Source organism: Stegostoma tigrinum, chromosome 7, assembly GCF_030684315.1.
Source record: "Stegostoma tigrinum isolate sSteTig4 chromosome 7, sSteTig4.hap1, whole genome shotgun sequence".
Lineage (NCBI taxonomy): Eukaryota > Metazoa > Chordata > Chondrichthyes > Orectolobiformes > Stegostomatidae > Stegostoma > Stegostoma tigrinum.
In genome coordinates, this window is record NC_081360.1 from 17949087 (window position 1) to 17968736 (window position 19650).

General features: G+C 44.5%; 1 protein-coding gene across 4 annotated transcripts in view; it reads left to right on the forward strand.

Moving 5' to 3' along the window:
* Positions 1-7831: 7831 nt before the first annotated feature.
* The window catches only part of LOC125454046 (disco-interacting protein 2 homolog A-like), a 236731-nt gene continuing 224912 nt past the window's right edge, over positions 7832-19650 (forward strand). For all 4 annotated transcript variants that reach the window (XM_059647072.1, XM_059647073.1, XM_059647074.1 and 1 more), the window contains exon 1: positions 7832-8168. In XM_059647072.1, the coding sequence (XP_059503055.1) occupies positions 8090-8168 (79 nt within the window). In that variant the 5' untranslated portion in view covers positions 7832-8089. The remainder of the gene's footprint in view (positions 8169-19650) is intronic.

A 19650-nucleotide genomic window follows, 5' to 3' on the forward strand; every position in this document is an offset into this window, starting at 1 on the left:
TTTGAGGAAACATAATGGAATGTGAGTAATGACCTAACTCTATTACTTACATTTGGGTTGTGAGGTTTCAGAAATGGGTCATCAGCAGGTAAATAATTTGAGAAAGTCAGTTTCGAAGGATTCAGCTAATTCACTGAAGATATTGTTCAATTTGTGTGTAAGTGGACATAGCTTGCTGAACAGAAAAATAAATTGCTTTTCAACTAAATAGGCCATTTTGAAATTGCTTACAAACATTTCTGGGGAACAACCAGATTCAACCACACAGAACGTCCAGTGAGACAGTTAGTCAGTCTGTATTCAATTGTTTCATAGTTAAAGTACAGCTTTTAAAATGCCAGTTCTGGTCGAGCATAGCAGCAAGAGACTTGGGTGAGAGCAAGTAAATAAGGAGCTTTACTTGGCCTCCGTGTTGATTATCAGCGAATTTGATTGCATATCTCTATTAATCCTTTTCTGTCACTGGACTTTAGTCAAACATCACAGCAGAGCAGAGAAAAGAAGCTTCTATCATTGCCTGATGTCTCACCTGTAAGTTCTCCTTCAGGAAACAGAGCCCAAAGACAAAGACTCCTTCATGTTTGCAAAAGGATACCTTCCAGATCTGTCAGTTGATCCAGCTGAAGGGAGCTGCACTGATTGTCAACTCCACCCCCGAGGGCTGAAGACTAGTTACTGCAAGTTAATTTACCGCGCCCAGAAAGAGAAAATTGGGAAATCGACGACTGTAAAAATTGAAGAAAGGAATCATGATCCAGATACTGATTTTGTTGTTCAATTTTATTGTTTATATTTAATTATACAATGAGCAGGATTCAATATCAACATATCAAGCTTACATGCCAGCATATAGTTTACTTCTGACAACAGATTATAACTCATAACAGAATTCAGAATTGAAAGGAGGACTGTGAAAGTAGAAGCATAAATGGCAGCTGCAATGTATTGGCCAGCTGAAAGTGCCATTTCATAAACTTTCAAATAACCATTTTTGTGTTGGTGATCAATTATTCCACATTGTGGAAACTTGAAAATCTTGCTGATGAAATGTAACAATTATCTGAGGCTCTAATTCCTCCCCCTGGCAATCACACTCAAGCACCAGGTGGCTGCTCTTCTTTCTACTGTCACATCGAAAAATGAAAAAAGTTTTCTGTCAGTAATAAACAAGTCTAACCTGAAGAAAGGCAGGGTTGGAGTAGATTAGTATTTAGTTTCAAGGCCACCTGAGAAAACAAGGTACAGTAGGCAATTCTTATCAACCGAGGTTAATACTCAAACAACATGCTTGTTCCAAAAGAATGTTGCAATGGAGCAAATATTTCCCTCACCATTGTTTACAGATGAAAAGGAAGTTTTCAGGGGATGCCTGGAACTTTTAATGAGTGAGCTGCCAGATATCAGAAGTCTATTTTACTTCCAATCTCTATGCATTCCCCTCACTCTGGTTATAGTCCCATCAATTGTGATCCCTTGTCTCTTGGTTGTTTCTTGATGGCCAAGCTAGAATCTAGGCAGATAGTGGAGGCAATACCATCGTAGTATTGACACAGTAATCGAGAGACTCAGGTAATGTTCTGGGAACTTAGATTCAAATCCCACAATGATCGTGGAATTTGATTCCAATAAATTAAAAGCCTATGATGTCCCTGTGAAAACCCATCTGGTTCATTAGTGTTCTCATCACTTAGTGTCAAAATTGGGGAAGCTATGTTACACTCATCAAGCATAGTCATACTCAATAAATCACATTTTTCAGACAGTGTACCAGATAACACTGCCACCATCCCTGGGCATGATGCCAGAGATAGCAGAGTTGGTGGCACAGTGTTATACAGTTTGGAGGGAGTTGCCCTTCAATCCATCAAATTTGGCCCACCCAATGACCCTGCATTGGGTCAAATATGAAGAAAATGCCAGAAAGTCTACTGCAGATTATTACATGCCCCCACACCTCTCTTGGTTGATGAATCTGTTCTCCCTTATCTTAGACACCACCTGGAGCCAAAGGAAGGTGGCAAGAAAGCAGAATGTACTCAGGGTGGAAAACTACAATGTCTATCACTGACAGTGACTTGGCAGCACCATTACTGACTGTGCTGGTTGAATCATAAAGGACACAATTAGATTGAGTCTGTGGCAGATGGTGAAGGAATCAACAAATAATTCATCGAAAATCTCCTTGCCATGAATGTACTTGTCCATGATCGTATAGGTAAGAATGATCACTACACAATCCTTGTGATGTGTCTTCATATTGCCACTTAGTTGTATGGCACTATCACCACGCTAGGCGGGTCAGACTTCAACCAGTTCATAGTTCATTGAAAGTGGAGTTGCGTCTCAACAAGGTAGTGAAGAAGGTGTTTTGTATGTTTGCCTTATTCGTCAGTGCACCGAATGTGGGAGTTGGGAGGTCAGATGTACAGGACATTGTTTGGTTGGACACTTTTGGAATACTGTGTTCAATTCTGGTCTCTGCCATAGAAAGGGTGTTGTGAAACTTGAAAGAGTTCAGAAAAGATTTCCATGGATGTTGCCAGGGTTGGAGGGTTTGAGCTTTACGGAGAGACTGAATAGGCTAGGGCTTTTTTTCCTGGAGCGTCGGAGGCTGAGGGGTGACCTTGTAGAAGTTTATAAAATTATGAGGTGCATGGATAGGGTAAACACACAAAGTCCTTTCCCAGAGTCGGGGAGTCCAAAACTAGAGGACATAGGTTAAGGTGAGAGGGGAAAGAATTAAAAGGGACCTGATGGGTAACTTTATCATGCAGAGGTGTGAATATGGAATGAGCTGCCACAGGAAATGGTGGAAGCTATAACAATTACAACAGTTTAAAGGCTCCTCAATGGGTACATGAATAGGAAGGGGTATCGGCCAAATGCTGGCAAATCGGACTAGTTTGCGATATTTGGACAACATGGATGTGCTGGACCAAAGGGTCTGTTTCTGTGCTGTACATCTCTATGACTGTGAGATCGAGCAACTCAAGACTTGATGAGAATGTGGCACTGTGAAGCCAGGGTATCATCACTGTTTCAATGAAAACTGTTGGAGGCTATGGCAGAAGCAGCACAAGGCATGACTATAAGAGAGGTGTCAACCTCACAAGCTACAAAATATGATACTTGCGTGCCAAACAGCATAAGTTGGTAATAAAATGCACAAGCAATATGGTAACGTGGGAAAGAACAGACATTATATACACTGCATGAAAAATGTCACAAAACAGACTATCAGATTTTTTAAAGACATTTATTTATGGGATATGCGCGTCTCAGGCAAGGCCAGCATTTATTGTCCATCTCTAGCTTCTCAGATGGCAAGTAAGAGTCAATGACATTGTTATAAGCCTGGAGTCACAAGGAATTCAAACCAGCTGAAGACTGCTAATGACAGTCAGCAGTGGTTACAAAGTCACCAGAACATTTGCCTAGGGTTCTGGATTACAAATTCAGTGACATTACCTCGAGGCTGCCACCTCCCCCAAGTTTACACAAAAGGGGTAAATGCTGAAAAGTAAGCATTTGATGTGGCATCACACTGGAGAATGCAGACGATGACTTTTCAAATAAGGAGGATGGCAGAGTGGAAATTTTATTCTTATTCATTCATTGGACAGCAGTGTCACTGGCTTGGCCATCAGTTCTTGCCTAAGGAAGGGGCACGGTGGCTCAGTGGTTAGCACTGCAGCCTCACAGTGCCAGGAACCTGGGTTCGATTCCACCCTCGGGGAACTGTCTGTGCGGAGTTTGCACATTCTCCCTGTGCCCGCGTGGGTTTTCACCAGGTGCTCTGGTTTCCTCCCACAGTCCAATGATGTGCAGGCTAGATGGATTGGCCATGCTAAATTGCCTGTAGTGTTCAGAGGTGTGTAGGTTATAGGGGCATGGGTCTGGGTGGGATGTTCCAAGTGGTGGTGTGGACTTGTTTCCACACTGTAGGGAATCTCATCTAATCTAAATCTAGAGACCTTAAGAAGATGGTGGTGTGCTGTCTTCTTGAACGACTGCAGTCCATTTGCATTGCCTTGGAAGGTGTTAAGCTTCTTGAGTGTTGTTGGAGCTGCACTCATACAGGTAACTGAGAAGTATTCCATGGCACTCCCAAATTGAGCCATATTAAATATGGGCAAGGTTTTGGGGAGTCAGGAGTTGGGTTACTCACTGCAAGATTCTGACTGTTGGACCTGCTCTTGAATGGTAACTCCCAAAAACATTGATAATGGGGAATTTAGTGATGGTAAAGCCATTGAATGTCGTGGGGCAATGGTTGGATTCTCTCTGTTTACAGATAATAATTGCTTGGTACTTGTATGGTGAGAACGTCACTTGTCAGTCCAAACCTAGATTTGTCCAAGTCGTGCTGCGTGGGCATAGACTCCTTCAATATGTGAGAAGTTGTAAATGATGCTGAAGATTGTGCAATCATCAGGGAACATCCCCACTTCTGACCCTGTGATGGAGAGGAGGTCATTGATGAAGCAGCTGAAGATGGTTCGGCCCATGACACAACTCCTGCAGAGATGTCCTGTGCTGAAATAACTGACCTCCAGCAACCACACCCTTTTGTGCCAGGTATGACTCCAAACAGTGGGAAGTTTTCTCCAATTCCCAGTGACTTCATTTTTTGCTACTCTTGGTCAAAGGGCAGTCACTCTCAACTCACCTCTGAAATTCAGTTCCTTGTCCATGTTTGAACCAAGGCTGCGATGACGACTGTGGCTCAGTGAGCCAGTGAGAGTTGAACCCAAACGGAGTGTGATTGAGCAGGTTATTGCTAAGTAAATGCTGTTTGCTATTGATGACACCTTCTATCATTTCACTGTCGAGCCAGAGTAAACTGAAGGAGTGGTAATTGGTTAGATTGGATATGTCCTTTTTTTTTGAGCACAGGACATGCTTGGCCAATTTTCTAAATTGTCTGTTCAATGCCGGTATTGTCGCTGTACTGGAATAGCTTGGCGAGGGCCATGGCCAGTTCTGGAACACAAGACTATTGACAGAATGCTGTCAGGGCCCAAAGACTTTGTAGCATCCACTGCTTCCAGTTGTTTCGTGTTATTCCATGTCGTAAGTTGAATTGGCAGTAGACTAGCACCTGTGATCATAGGTCTATAAAACATGGAAGAGAATATGCTATTCAGCCCACTGAGTCTGTTCTGCCATACAATGATACATGGTTAATCTGATGATCTTCAATTTTACCTACCTGTCTTCAATGTTTAAAGGATCTCTATTTGTACTCTCATCCAAGTCTGACACAAGTTTAAACATAGATAACAAGGTGTGGAGCTGGATGAACACAGCAGGACAGGCAGCATCAGAAGAGCAGGAAAGCTGACATTTCAGGTCTGGGCACTTCTTCAGAAATGGGGTAAGAAAAGGGAGCTGTGAAATAAACAGAGAGGGGGAGAAGATGATAGAAGGTGGATAGTGGAGATAGTAGGAGAGAAGACGGACAGGTCATGGAGGCAGGGATGAAGCCAGTACAGGTGAGTAGGAAATAGGTAAGATGTAGGGTTGGGGGTCAGTGAAGTTGGAGGAGCGGATAGGTGGGATCTCAAGATGGGCAGGTCAAGGAAGTGGGGACGAGAGGGGCTGGTCTTGGGATGAGGTCAGGTGTAGGGAGATTGTGAAGCTTATAAAGTCCACATTGAGACCACTGGGTTGTGGGTTCCCAGGCAGAATATGAGGTGCTGTTCCTCCAGCGTTTGTGTGGCATTGTTGCGGCACTAGAGGAGGTCCACAATGGACATGTTGTCCAAGGAGTGGGAAGAGGAGTTGAAGTGGTTCGTGACTGGGAGGTGTTGTTGTTTGTCACGAACTGAGCGGAGGTGCTCCACAAAGCAGTCCAAGCCTCCAAACCCACATATCCTACCCTCTCTCTATTTATTTCAGAGGCCCCCTTCCCCATTTCTGAAGAAGGGTCCAGACCGGAAACATCAGCTTTCCTGCTCCTCTGCTGCCTGGCCTACTGCATTAATCCAGCTATACACCTTGTTATCCAAGCATCCTTGACCTGTCTGTCTTCCCTCTCACTTACCCGCCCCTTCCTCCTCACTGACCAAACCCCATCCTGTTAGGTGATGATGGAAACTGCAGATGCTGGAGAATCCGAGATAACAAAGTGTGGAGATGGATGAACACAGCAGGCCAAGCAGCATCTCAGGTGCACAAAAGCTGATGATTTGGGCCTAGACCCTTCATCAGACAGGGGGAATGGGGAGAGGGAACTGGAATAAATAGGGAGAGAGGGGGAGGCAGACCGAAGATGGAGAGAAAAGAAGAGAGGAGAGTATAGGTGAGGAGGTAGGGAGGGGACAGGTCAAGGAGGTGGGATGAAGTGGTAGGTAGGAAATGGAGGTGCGGCTTGAGGTGGGAGGAGGGGATGGGTGAGAGGAAGAACAGGTTAGGGAAGCAGAGACAGGCTGGTCTGGTTTTGGGATGCAGTGGGGGGAGGGGACAAACTGGGCTGGTTTTGGGATGCAGTGGGGTAAGGGAGATTTTGAAGCTTGTGAAGTCCACATTGATACCATTGGGCTGCAGGGTTCCCAAGCGGAATATGAGTTACTGTTCCTGCACCCTTTGGGTGGCATCATTGTGGCACTACAGGAGGCCCAGGATGGACATGTCATCTGAGGAATGGGAGGGGGAAGTTGAAGTTGAAATGGTTCACGACTGGGAGGTGCAGTTGTTTGCTGCGAACCGAGCGGAGGTGTTCTGCAAAGTGGTCCCCAAGCCTCAGCTTGGTTTCCCCAGTGTAGAGGAGGCCACACCAGGTACAACGGATACAATATACCATATTGGCAGATGTGCAGGTGAACATGTGCTTGATATGGAAGGTCATCTTGGGGCCTGGGATAAGGGCGAGGGAGGAGGTGTGGGGGCAAGTGTAGCATTTCCTGCGGTTGCAGGGAAAGGTGCCGTGCGTGGTGGGGTTGGAGGGGAGTGTGGAGCGGGCGAGGGAGTCGCGGGGAGAGCGGTCTCTCCGGAAGGCAGACAAGGGTGGGGATGGAAAAATAGCTTGGGTGGTGGGGTCGGAATCCTTGTTATCTCAGGCTCCAATATCGGCAGTTCCTACTATCCGCAAGTTTAAACAAATTGTGTTCACTTTCCTCATTCCAACACCTTCTTTTCCCAACCAACAATCGTCAGTTTCCCTCAAGTCTAATTCTATGGTCAGTTATACTGTCCATATTTGGTAGCAATTGAAGAAGTGAAGGTCTGGTGGCGCGGTAAGCAGTGCTCCTGTCTTTGAACCAGCAGCTCAGAAGGTCAAGTCTCGGACCCAATCCTGCAGCTTTGATTCAATCGTATGAAACTGGATACCTGCGGTCATTTGAGAATCTCCCTCCTCACGGTGGAGAACGGGGTAAGAGAAACATAAATTCCTCCCTTAACCTCCATTCAACAACAAAACAATCACGTGATTTAAAACCCGCCGACTCCACTACCTCGATGTTGTTTTGTACCAATCAGAGGGCGGCTGGTCGGCGGCTGCCACGCTGGTTGGATGGGTCTGTGAACCCAGACGGACCAATGAGGTAACGCTCGGCTCGCGTCAGGATAGGGCGAGGGCTCCGGACGACAGCCAATGAAAGAAGAGCGGAAGGGGGTGGGAAAAAATATTGTCGTGCAAGGGGCGTTGCTAGTAACGCGCAGGTGTGATGGACAGTTGATTGACAGTGCGTGGAATAGGTAGACGTTTTTCCGGCGGGTGGGCGGTGTTAGTGTTTGATTGACGGTTAGTTGGCTCGCGCCGTTCCTGGGGCGGGGGGTGAATCGCGTGTCAGGCGATGGGAGGCGCGAGCGGGTGATTGACCGTTGGTTAGCCGGCGCCTGCGCTGTGGCTGCATGTTGGGCGGTGTGCGGGGCTGGCTGGCTGGCCTGAACGGCCGGTTCGGGAGAGGCGGGGGAAAGCATTCGGTGCTTTGCACTGGCGCTATGGCAATGCTGAGGAAGGTGGCGTGAGGAGAGACGCGAGGGAGAGAAAGAGAGCGAGAGCGCAAGTGAGAAGGAAGAGGAAGGGCCGAAAAAAAATTCCGTGCTATCCGCTGGTTGTTGGGTGTGGAAGAGTTGCTATTCTATGGCCGGCATGGAAACACCCAGTCTTCCTCGCGATGTGAAGGTGAAATTGGCCGAGCTTGAACTCGAGCTTTCCGAAGGTAAGAGTTTGTTTCCCCGACGTCCCTTCTCCCAGTGGGAGGGTGTCTGTGTGTGGCATCCCGGAGGAAAACCGGGCGGTCACCCCGCCTCCGTGAGCGGGGCACTCCATTCCGGATCGAACAGCGAGCATGTATCTCTGATCGGGCAAGTGGGAGAGAGAAAGGGGCGCAGTCTCCTTTTCCTTCATATGCCCTTGCGATTGCAACGCGTTTAAATCTGCGACAAGTGGGCCGTGTTGGGGAAGGGGTGGGGACTGGTCGGCGCTTGGTGTCCGAAAGAACACCAGCAGCATCCCAAACTGACAAGTTGTACTGTGCAGCTGTATGAGAGGAAACAGTTTTACTTGCAAAAAAAATTAGCTGCAGTATCCTCTGGAGTTCGCCAACGTTACTTGTCGACCGAGGGGTTTTCAGTGACTTAAGGCTGCTTGCTGGCTCAATAGGGCGAATAAGTAGAATGTTTCAAGTGGAGTCAAAATATTTTTACTCAATTTGGCTTGGTTCGACAGGCATTATATTGCAGGTGACACCAGCTTCAGTTTTTATGGGTTTTGGTCCTAAATTAGATAAATAGTGGAAATCTCAGGTTCCCTTTGTTTTTGCTGCCTTTAGAGTTTTAACATCTGCAGTAATTTGCTTTTCTATTCCTATATTCGACCTATAGCTTAAAATGAGGTTTGATACTGCCTCGTTCAGTCTATTTTTACTAGTGACTGAGATAAAATCATACTACAGCCGTAAAGTTGAACTGATTGTTCGATTTTTTTTTCTGAATGTTGATTTTTGTTTTGAAAAGAACCTGTCATATTTTTCAATTTGTTTTTTTGTGCTTGTGGGATGCTACATTCAGTCAAATCCCTGTGAAAGATCAATGATTGAGAATTGCATACATTGCAAACTCTGTCCAGACATCTGCCTAGCTGTTATCTGCTGATGTGCTAATATGGTCTTTAACAGATGATGCTCTGGAAGGATGTCCTGTCTCTTAGAGTAGATTGCATTTTTGCCTTGTGTGTCTACAGCATGATAATAGACTTTTGTATTTGTAAGCCATCTACTTTGGAAGCCAAGATTCTTCAATGTTGGGTCCCAAATGTAATTTGAGCCCCTCCAAACTAATCAAATATTGACCTGGTTTTTATTTCCATTGCAATTTTTGTGGTTCATGATTCTGCAATGTGCCCTTATTGGGCTATTAATATCTGAAGCTTTAGTTAAGAATTATCTGCTGTGGATGTTAGCTGGAATTTTGGATGGATGATAACTTTTATGACTCAGTTGTGCAATTTTTTTTGGAAATTTCTAACTTCAGCTTGGTAGGATGTAAAGAGTTCAACATGACCATTTTATCTAAACTAAGAAAGCTAGGTAATAGTCGAGGTGTGGATAAATTTTTGTGCACTTGCCGATCCAATTAAGTTTTGTTTTGATGGAAAATCTCAGCAGTTCTGGCAGCATTTTTGGAGAGACATGTTTGAGTTTTGAGTCCAATGTGACTCTCTTCAGAAATTTTGTTTGTTTTAATGGAAGTTCTTTGCAAAATAGACAAGGTATTTGTGTCAGTTTAAGAGATTGTAGTCAGGAGAAGTAGGAGCAGAAGTTGGTCATTCAACCTATCCACCTTCTTACACCATTCAATACACTGAGCTGAACTGATTGTGACCTGCACTTCACTTGTCCTATTTGTCCAAAATGTCCAATTCAGCCTTTAATATACTTGATGAGCCAGCTTCCACTGCTGTCTGGGAAAGAGAATACTGAAGACTTAACACACGATAAAGGAAGAAATTCCTCCGCACCTTTTTGTATTAAATGGGGACCCACTATTTTGAAAGTATGCTCCTCCAGTTCTAGATTTTCTAACAAGATGAATCATCCCCCTTATTCTTTCAAAAACATTTGCTTCAGTAAGAATTTCTTGTTTGTCTAAACTTGAATGTAACACTGATCTGCTGATGCCTTCCTCGTATGATGACCCTTTCATCCCTGAAAATGCTGAATGAAATTGTTGTGAGCTGCTTCAATTTCAAGTAAGGCTGTCCTTAAGCCAGTCCAACTGTATGCAGCACTTGAGATGTTGCCTTGCAGTGCCCTGTTGTAGTAAAACATTGAGTTTTATGCTCCCATACCTTGCACTGAAGGCCAACTTCTCATTTACCTTCCTGGTTAGTTGCTGTGTCTGCATGAGGATGTATGTGATCGACTCCTAATGTGCTTAATCATAAAGTGAGTAAACGGTGGAAATTAAGTTGACACTTGAGATGGAGATATGAGGTGAAATCAGTTGATAAAATCTTGGAGGTACAGTGTTGAAAACCATGGGTTGAGGGAGGTAGAGGGTGAAAATGAAGTTAAGGTAAGCGAGAACTTGAGTCTTAATCTTATCTGTTTGGTCACAGTAGTTGTTACATAGTGACAAAGTGGAGTGATAGACAATGTGACTTGGAAACCAAGTTTTTTTTAAATTTGTAAGTGGCTTACTAATGTGTTTGATGACTTTTATATCTGGTTGAAAAATATGGTGGAGTTGTAGTATAGTTGGTCCACCTTTTCCGGGCATATAGGTTGAAATAAGTGGAACTCCTTGGTAGACATAATGACAGGAGCTGTGGAGCCTGTATGTTCTTTTTCAGAATCACAATGTTCCCATTCTTCAGAAAGGAATGGGAAAGTCACTTGAGACAGCGAAACATTTTCAGAATTCACTTTGAGTTATTGATTGGAGGGGTTGCTCGCTGAAAGATAAGTTGTGGTTAATTCTCAAAAATATCTTTTGATGTGATGGTAAGGGTTACTGAATGATTCTTGTTGGCAGTTGTGCCTGTCAGTAGTCTGAAGGAATACTGGATTACATGTACATACTTCAATTGCTTTTTTGCTTGCACCTGTGAAGGTGTGTATGGCTGTTAGAGCTATTAGTTCCCAAGCCTTGTTTCTGTTTGAGAATGCATGCATCTGTTAACTCTCTCGATGTCATGACGAAATCATGGCTAATGACACGGGTTCCCTTGCACCCACCTTGTTCTGTGAATAGCTATGATTTTGCTGGTAGAAGTCAGTGTGGTGGTTGAGGAAGATTGCACATTTAAATTTTTGTTTTCAAGAAGTATCCAGGCTCAGGCACTGTGGCATTGAAGCATTGAAAACTGAATTTTCTTATTGTGAAGACTTTTCGTAGATGGTTTTGAATCAATGAGAGATCTATTTGGAAAGCGTTGAAGTTTTTTTTCTGCAATACCTGCAAGTATATGAAGAAGTGATAGGACCTTAGGACCTAAGGACCAGACTAGAATTATTAAAAGAAATTCACTCGTGAACCACAGTTGGTGCTGCTATAATGTAATGTTTGTGTTCCTGCGCAATATCAAGTTATAGAAAGTTGCACCGAGGAAATAACAGCCTATGGGAAAAGTGTAGTAAGGGGCAGACCATCAAAAAAAAGCGCTGAAAATTGCTCAAAAATCACTCAAAAGCTTAACACAAAGGATAGCACAATTTCAATAAATGTTTAATTCCACATCTTATCATGAAATGAAATTAAGTTTAACGCACCACCTTGGGGGGGGAAAAAAGGTCAGGATGACTTGAGATAATGGGAACTGCAGATGCTGGAGAATTCAAGATAATAAAATGTGAGGCTGGATGAACACAGCAGGCCAAGCAGCATCTCAGGAGCACAAAAGCTGACGTTTCGGGCCTAGACCCTTCTTCAGAGTGGGGGATGGGGTGAGGGTTCTGGAATAAATAGGGAGAGAGGGGGAGGCGGACCGAAGATGGAGAGAAAAGAAGATAGGCGGAGAGAGTATAGGTGGGGAGATAGGGAGGGGATAGGTCAGTCCAGGGAAGACTGACAGGTCAAGGAGGTGGGATGAGGTAGATGGGGGTGTGGCTTGGGGTGGGAGGAAGGGATGGGTGAGAGGAAGAACAGGTTAGGGAGGCAGAGACAGGTTGGACTGGTTTTGGGATGCAGTGGGTCGGGGGGAAGAGCTGGGCTGGTTGTGTGGTGCAGTGGGGGGAGGGGACGAACTGGGCTGGTTTAGGGATGCAGTTGGGGAAGGGGAGATTTTGAAACTGGTGAAGTCCACATTGATACCATTAGGCTGCAGGGTTCCCAGGCGGAACATGAGTTGCTGTTCCTGCAACCTTCGGGTGGCATCATTGTGGCACTGCAGGAGGGCCATGATGGACATGTCATCTAAAGAATGGGAGGGGGAGTGGAAATTGTTTGCGACTGGGAGGTGCAGTTGTTTGTTGCGAACTGAGCGGAGTTGTTCTGCAAAGTGGTCTCCAAGCCTCCGCTTGGTTTCCCCAATGTAGAGGAAGCCGCACCGGGTACAGTGGATGCAGTATACCACATTGGCAGATGTGCAGGTGAACCTCTGCTTAATGTGGAATGTCATCTTGGGGCCTGGGATAGGGGTGAGGGAGGACGTGTGGTGGCAAGTGTAGCATTTCCTGCGGTTGCAGGGGAAGGTGCCGGGTGTGGTGGGGTTGGAGGGCAGTGTGGAGCGAACAAGGGAGTCACGGAGAGAGTGGTCTCTCCGGAAAGCAGACAGGGGTGGGGATGGAAAAATGTCTTGGGTGGTGGGGTCGGATTGTAGATGGCGGAAGTGTCGGAGGATGAGGCGTTGTATCTGGAGGTTGGGGTGTTGTGTGAGAACGAGGGGTTCCCCTTTGGGCGATTGTGGCGGGGGCGGGGTGTGAGGGATGTGTTGCGGGAAATGCGGGAGACGCAGTCAAGGGCGTTCTCGATCACTGTGGGGGGGAAAGTTGCGGTCCTTGAAGAACTTGGACATCTGGGATGTGCGGGAGTGGAATGTCTTATCGTGGGAGCAGATGCGGCGGAGGCGGAGGAATTGGGAATAGGGGATGGAATTTTTGCAGGACGGTGGGTGGGAGGAGGTGTATTCTAGAAATGGATGGCTGTGATTCGTTGCGTTCTAACTGCGTCTTGGGTGCTGGCTGAACAAAGACATGGAGTTAGCGAGTTTTGAGAAGATTTGTAGCTCAGGTTGAGGTTCTGGATGTGAGTTTGCTCGCTGATCTGGAAGGTTAGTTTTCAGACGTTTCGTCACCATTCTAGGTAACATCATCAGTGAGCCTCGGACGAAGCGCTGGTGTTATGTCCCTCCAAAGACATGGAGTTTTTGATGCTCTGTCGTTTTTGCTTCTTTCTTGAAAAAGCTGTTTATAGCCTGCCAAATAAATCTTAACAGCAAACTGCTACCTTGCTGCATTCTGTATTGTAGTCATTATATTCTAAGAGCTGCAAATGCTTCTCAATTTCCTTCAGGAGAGAAGACAAAACAGAAGTGGAAAGCTCTCATTGTGCTGTATTCTGGACTCGTACTACTTCATCGCCGGCTTCCATTTTCCTCTCAACAGCAAGTTGTTGTGGATCAGTTGTGGAGAGGTCTTCACAGTGGGACTAGAACAGCTCTTCAACGTTCTTACTCTCCACTTGCTTTCTAAGATCAACATAATGTTCTTTGATTCTTGGGAGCTCCTCTGATGGATCCAAACCTTTAAAATCTTGGCGGAGGCAGGGTGGGGAGAAATCTGGGAGAAGCTTCTGTGAAACGGCATGCAAGCAGTCCTTGCTGACATCATCCCAGGTCTCCACTAGCATATCAACTGCGACCAATGACATGTGCATTTTACATAACAAGCTTCAAAAGCTGCTTCACCCTGGTCCATGGGTTGAAAGAGAGAGGCTGTTTGAGAATTCAAGTAGCTCTCTGTTTTCAGAAAGCTTACCAATGGTGGGAGGATGGCTTGGCACATGATGCAGGATGAGGAACATTGATGGAGTTGCATTGTAACCAACATAAGTTTGCGTTTTAGAAATAACATTTACCAATCATCAGTCGTATTACAGCCAACTCACATTGCTGGAACATTTATTATGGCAGAACCGACTGTACTTGCTCATGAAATTAATTGGAGCGAGACATTAGTTTTGAAGGCCAATTTTATGTTCATAGGCTTTGTGTACACAGGAAAACTATAGGCTGATTAGCCTGACATCGGTTGTTGGTAAAATTTTAGAATCCATCGTTAAGGATGAGATTTCTAAATTCTTGGACGTGCAGAGTTGGATTAGAACAAGTCAGCATGGATTTAATAAAGGGAGGTCATGCCTGACAAACCTGTTAGAATTCTTTGAAGAGGTAACAAGTAGGTGAGACCAGGGAAACCCAGTGGATGTTATCTATCTGGACTTCCAAAAGGCCATTGATAAGGTGCCTCAGGGGAGGCTGCTGAGTACAGTGAGGATCCATGGTGTTGGAGTTGAGCTACTGACATGGATTGAGGATTGGCTGTCTGACAGGCAGAGACTTGGGATAAATGGCTCTTTTTCGGAATGACAACTGGTGACAAGTGGTGTCTCGCAGGGTTCAGTGTTGGGGCCGCAGCTGTTCACGTTATATATTAATGATTTGGATGAAGGGACTTGGGGCATTCTGGCAAAGTTTGCCGATGATTGGAAGATAGGTGGACAGGCAGGTAGTACTGAGGAGGCGGGGAGGCTGCAGAAAGATTTAGACAGTTCAGGAGAGTGGTCCAGGAGATGGTTGATGAAATTCAACGTGTGCAAATGCGAGGTCTTGCACTTTGTAAAAAAGAATACAGGCATGGGCTATTTTCTAAACAGTGAGAAAATTCATGAAGCCGAAGTCCAAAGGGATCTGGGAGTGCTAGTCCAGAATTCTCTCAAGGTTAACGGCGGGTTGAATCCACGCTTAAGAAAGCGAATGTAATGTTGTCGCTTATCTCAAGAGGGTTGGAATATAAAAGCAGTGATGTGCTTCTGAGACTTTATAAAGCTCTAGTTAGGCCCCTCTTAGAATACCATGTCCAGTTTTGGGCTCCACACCTCAGGAAGGACATACTGGCACAGGAGCGTGTCCAGCGGAGATTCACACAGATGATCCCTGGAATGATAGGCCTAATGTAGGATGAACGGCTGAGGATCCTGGGATTGTATTCATTAGAGTTTAAAAGGTTGAGAGGACATTTAATAGAAACTTGCAAGATAATGCATGGCTTAGAAAGGGTGGACACTGGGAAGTTGTTTCCATTAGGCGGGGAGACTAGGACTCGTGGGCACAGCCTTAGAATTAGAGGGGTTCAATTTGGAACAGAAATGAGGAGATATTTCTTCAGCCAGAGAGTGGTGGGCCTGTGGAATTCATTGCCATGGAGTGCGCTGGAGGTCGGGACGTTAAATGTCTTCAAGGCAGAGATTGATAAATTCTTGATCTCACAAGAAATCAAGGACTACAGGGAGAGTGCAGGGAAGTGGAGTTGAAATGCCCATCAGCCATGATTAAATGTCAGAGTGGACTCGATGGGCCGAATAGCCTTACTTCCACTCGTATGTCTTATGGAAAGCAAAAATTGCCAAGGTATAGCAATCTCATTTTGTAAATTATATTTTAAATACCAGTTAGGGAGCTTCAAACATACCTGCTTTTTGGGTTTGTTCAAGGCATACCCGGATTGTGCAAAATTCAAAGTGCTGGTTGACCCATTATTTGCCTATCCAGGGTTCCTGCTATACCAGTTTGTGTAAATGTGAGTTCACTGGGATTGGAGTATATTTCTCTGCTGACAAATGTAAACCTTAATTCATGAGTTATCGTCGGCTGTCCTCAATTATATCATTAATTAACTAAACTTCTTTTGTGTTCAAGAATGTTGCAGTAGCATCTTGAGAGCTGCGTTCAAGCCAGATATGCAGAGGAGCTGCAAAGTGTTCTGTTTTGCACTAATTTAACAAGTCAAAGAAAAACTTGTTTTTTTTTTAAAGAGTGGCATATATCTAACTGTTGCTATATAGTCTCATGCTTGTCATTGAGAGCCGTCAGAATGCCCTGTTTTTTTCACTTTGGCACAGGTGGGATCAGATACCAAGCTGGTAGCTTTTCAGGTTTAAACATGGGTCATTTGGGGGTTGTGGGGTGGGAACAATTGATTAATAATTAGTATTTAAGTGGATATGTATCTATTTTAGCACTATTATTTCTTATTGTCAGGCCTTGTATGGAGATTTTGTTTTCAGAGGGTTTGAGTTTTTTTGTTTCAGGTGGAATTTAATGTGATGTGCACTCATGTTGAGTTTTTGTAAGTCTATTCACTCAGGATTTGTGCTCTTTCACATTAAGCAGAAGATGACTTGTGTAATTTGCATAATTTTGGTGTACGTTTATTTATTTCATCGAAATACAGTTGGGTAATTGGGGAAAATACACTTGTGCTTCAAAGCAAAACATGGCGCTCTCAAATTATTGTGGCTAGATCAATTTCTTCTGTGAATTTGTATATTGCTGGAATTGATCCACCTGTGCTATAAGAAACACGTGTGAAAGGAAACTTAATCTTCTCGCTGTGTATGAGCTCAAACTTGTTTCTGCTTGTCGTTGATCAGCCTGCTTCATTTTTAACTATGCAGTCCATTATGCAAACATGCAAGCCTCATATATACAGGACTTCTTTTCTGAACAAAAGATTTGAAGGGCCGGTTATTTCAGTACCAGGTCATGGATGATGTTTTACTTGGGTAGGATACTCAGCTTCCGATTTAAATGTTGTTGGTTCAAGCCCCCGTCAGAGACATGTGCCCACATAATATAGGATGCTGTGCAAAGTACTGCTGTAGGTGATGCTAAACTGCGACCCCCCCCCCCCGTCTAATTACATTGCGAAACTCGTTGCTTTTGTTTTCGACAAAAAATTAATGATTTCAAGAGTAAGGAATTTATCTTGTTCTTCATTAAAATTATTGTTGGGAATTTCCTCATTGAGAAAATCCAGTGAAGGAAAGACGTCTTTGTTTTGACAACTGCAGCATCTGGAAGTCTTTGCTGCAGTGCTGCCATGACTGCCATACCTTTGTCCTAAGGAAGCTGATAAGCCCCAGTAAATCATTGACAGAAATACATGTATCCTTTAATATGGATAAGATTGAGGCCAGCAGGAAAACTTTCAAATCTTTGCTCTTTCACTTTGCAAGGTTATATACCATCATCCATCCTCCTCCGATCCCTTAAAGGTCGGAACATGTTTAACAGCTAGCTTCTGTTTGCAATCAGATCTTCATGTAGCTCGTTCTTGTGAAAACCAGTATATAAATTGCGTTAATAAAATGTGAGGCTGGATGAACACAGCAGGCCCAGCAGCATCTCAGGAGCACAAAAGCTGACGTTTCAAGTGAAGGGTCTAGGCCCGAAACGTCAGCTTTTGTGCTCCTGACATGCTGCTGGGCCTGCTGTGTTCATCCAGCCTCACATTTTATTATCTTGGATTCTCCAGCATCTGCAGTTCCCATTAGCACTGATATAAATTGCGTTAACTAGGTGTCATGGATGTTTATTTAACTGACCAAGATCAAGGATGGGGAAGAAATTTGTGGCTGTAAGAGCTGCGCTTTTTTTTCAAGTGTTTTCAGTGTTGGAGCTAATCTCCTGGAATTCAAGGAGCAGTGGTTACTGTTTTCTAAGTTGTTGCGTTGTTTTGGAACTTTGGTGGAAAAATGATCAAAACAACGGCACGTTGAAAATGAGGAAGGGAGATAAGGGCAGTGATTTAAATGGCGAAAAGACCTACAGGGCTGTCTGACCCATCAATGAACCTGCACAGCTGCTCCCTTTGCTGTTTAGTTTCAAGATTCTCTGGACATCAGTTGTTGTAAGAAAAATAAACTAACAGTGAAATTCACAGTTGACCGTGGAGGAACTCAGAGCAGGGGAACAATGAAGTGGCTGATCAAAAAGTGTAACCTAACTCTTTTTGTAAAACTACAATATTCAAGAGATCTGTCTCTTGATTAAGCTTAAAATTCAAAACACAGGCACTAAGGTAGCTTGGAGCAGTGTTTCTCGAGTGGTCAGGTTATTTGTGCTATTTTCTGAGTCAGGAGATTGTTGACTTGCAAAGGCAGTTTTTTGGTCGAGCGATTGTGGTCTTCCTGTCTTTTGGAGATTAGGGAGATTTTCCATTGTTGCTGATGTCTGCAGGAAGTGTGTTTGGTTGCGGCTCCTATTGCATCTCATGGATTGGTTGGAGTGGCAGAGGAAGGGAAATGAATAAAAGATATAGTCCGGTAGATGGGTGACCTCCAGAAAAGGTAGAAGAGGGAGGCAGGTAGTGTGGGAGTCTCGGGTGGCTATCCCCATCTCAAACAAGTATGCTATTTTTGAAAATGTAGAGAGTGATTGACTATCAGGGGAATGTAGCACCAACAGTCCAGTTTCTGGTACAGAGACTGAACGTAATGTAATGAGGGGTATGCCAGGTTCTAAGCTGTTGATTCTAATAGGCAATATCCAGTCAGGCACAGGCATGTGATATTACGGCTGACAGTGAGACATCAGAATGGTGTGTTGCCTCCCTGGAACCAGGATCAAAGATGAAGTTGCAGAATATTGTCAAAAGGGAGAGGGACCATCTGGAAGCCATTGTACACATTGGAACTAACAACATAGGAAGGGAAAAAGATGAAAGTTTGAGGGGGAAAAAATACAGGAAGTTAGGCAGCAAGTTACAAATTAGTTCCTCCAGGGTAGTAATATCTGGATTACTCCTGGACCTATGAGCTGGTGAGGGTAGGAGTAGGAGGATGGAGCAGATGAATGCCTGGTTGAGGAGCTGGTGCAGGAGAGAAGCATTGATGTTTTTGGACCATTGGAATGTCTTCTGGGCTAGAAGTGACCCAGATAAGTAGGGATTGCAACCGAATTGGAAGAGGACGAATATACTGTCGGGGAGATTTGTTAGATCTGCTCGGGGGGGATTTAAACTGCTAAGGGGGTGGGTGGAGCAGTTGGGACCCAGGGAGATAATGAGGAAAGAGATCAGTCTGAGACTGACACTGTTTGGGGGAAGAATGGGCAAAGAGCAAAGTGGAGAAAGAGGTAAGACTGTTAAATTAAGTTGTATTTATTTCAATGCAGGAGATCTAACAGGTAATGGCAGATGAACTCGGGGACATGGTTGGGAGAATGGGGCTGAGATGTCATAGCAATTACTCAGGGATGGACAGAACTGGCAGCTTAAGTGTTCCTGGGTAGAGATGCGATAGGAAGGATGGAGAGGGGAGTGACCTTTTTTTTGAGTAAGGATAACATTGCTGTAGTCAAGGAAGATATTTCTAGGCATATATCCAAGAAATCTCTCTTGAGTGGAACTGAGGAATACGAAAGTGATGATCACCTTCTTGGGACTGCACTATATTACACCTCTGCGCACCCCCCCCGAAAAAAAAATTGGTCAGCAGGAAATTCATAAACAAGTTTGTAAGGAAGTCTGTTACCTGTGAGAATAATAGGCTGGTTATGGTAGTGAATTTTAACTTGCCAAACATTGACTGGGACCGCCATTGTGTTAAGGGCTTGGATGGAGAGGAATTGAAGTTTGCGCAAGAACATTTTTTGATTCAATATATGGATGTACCTAACAGAAGGTGCACAACTTGACCTGC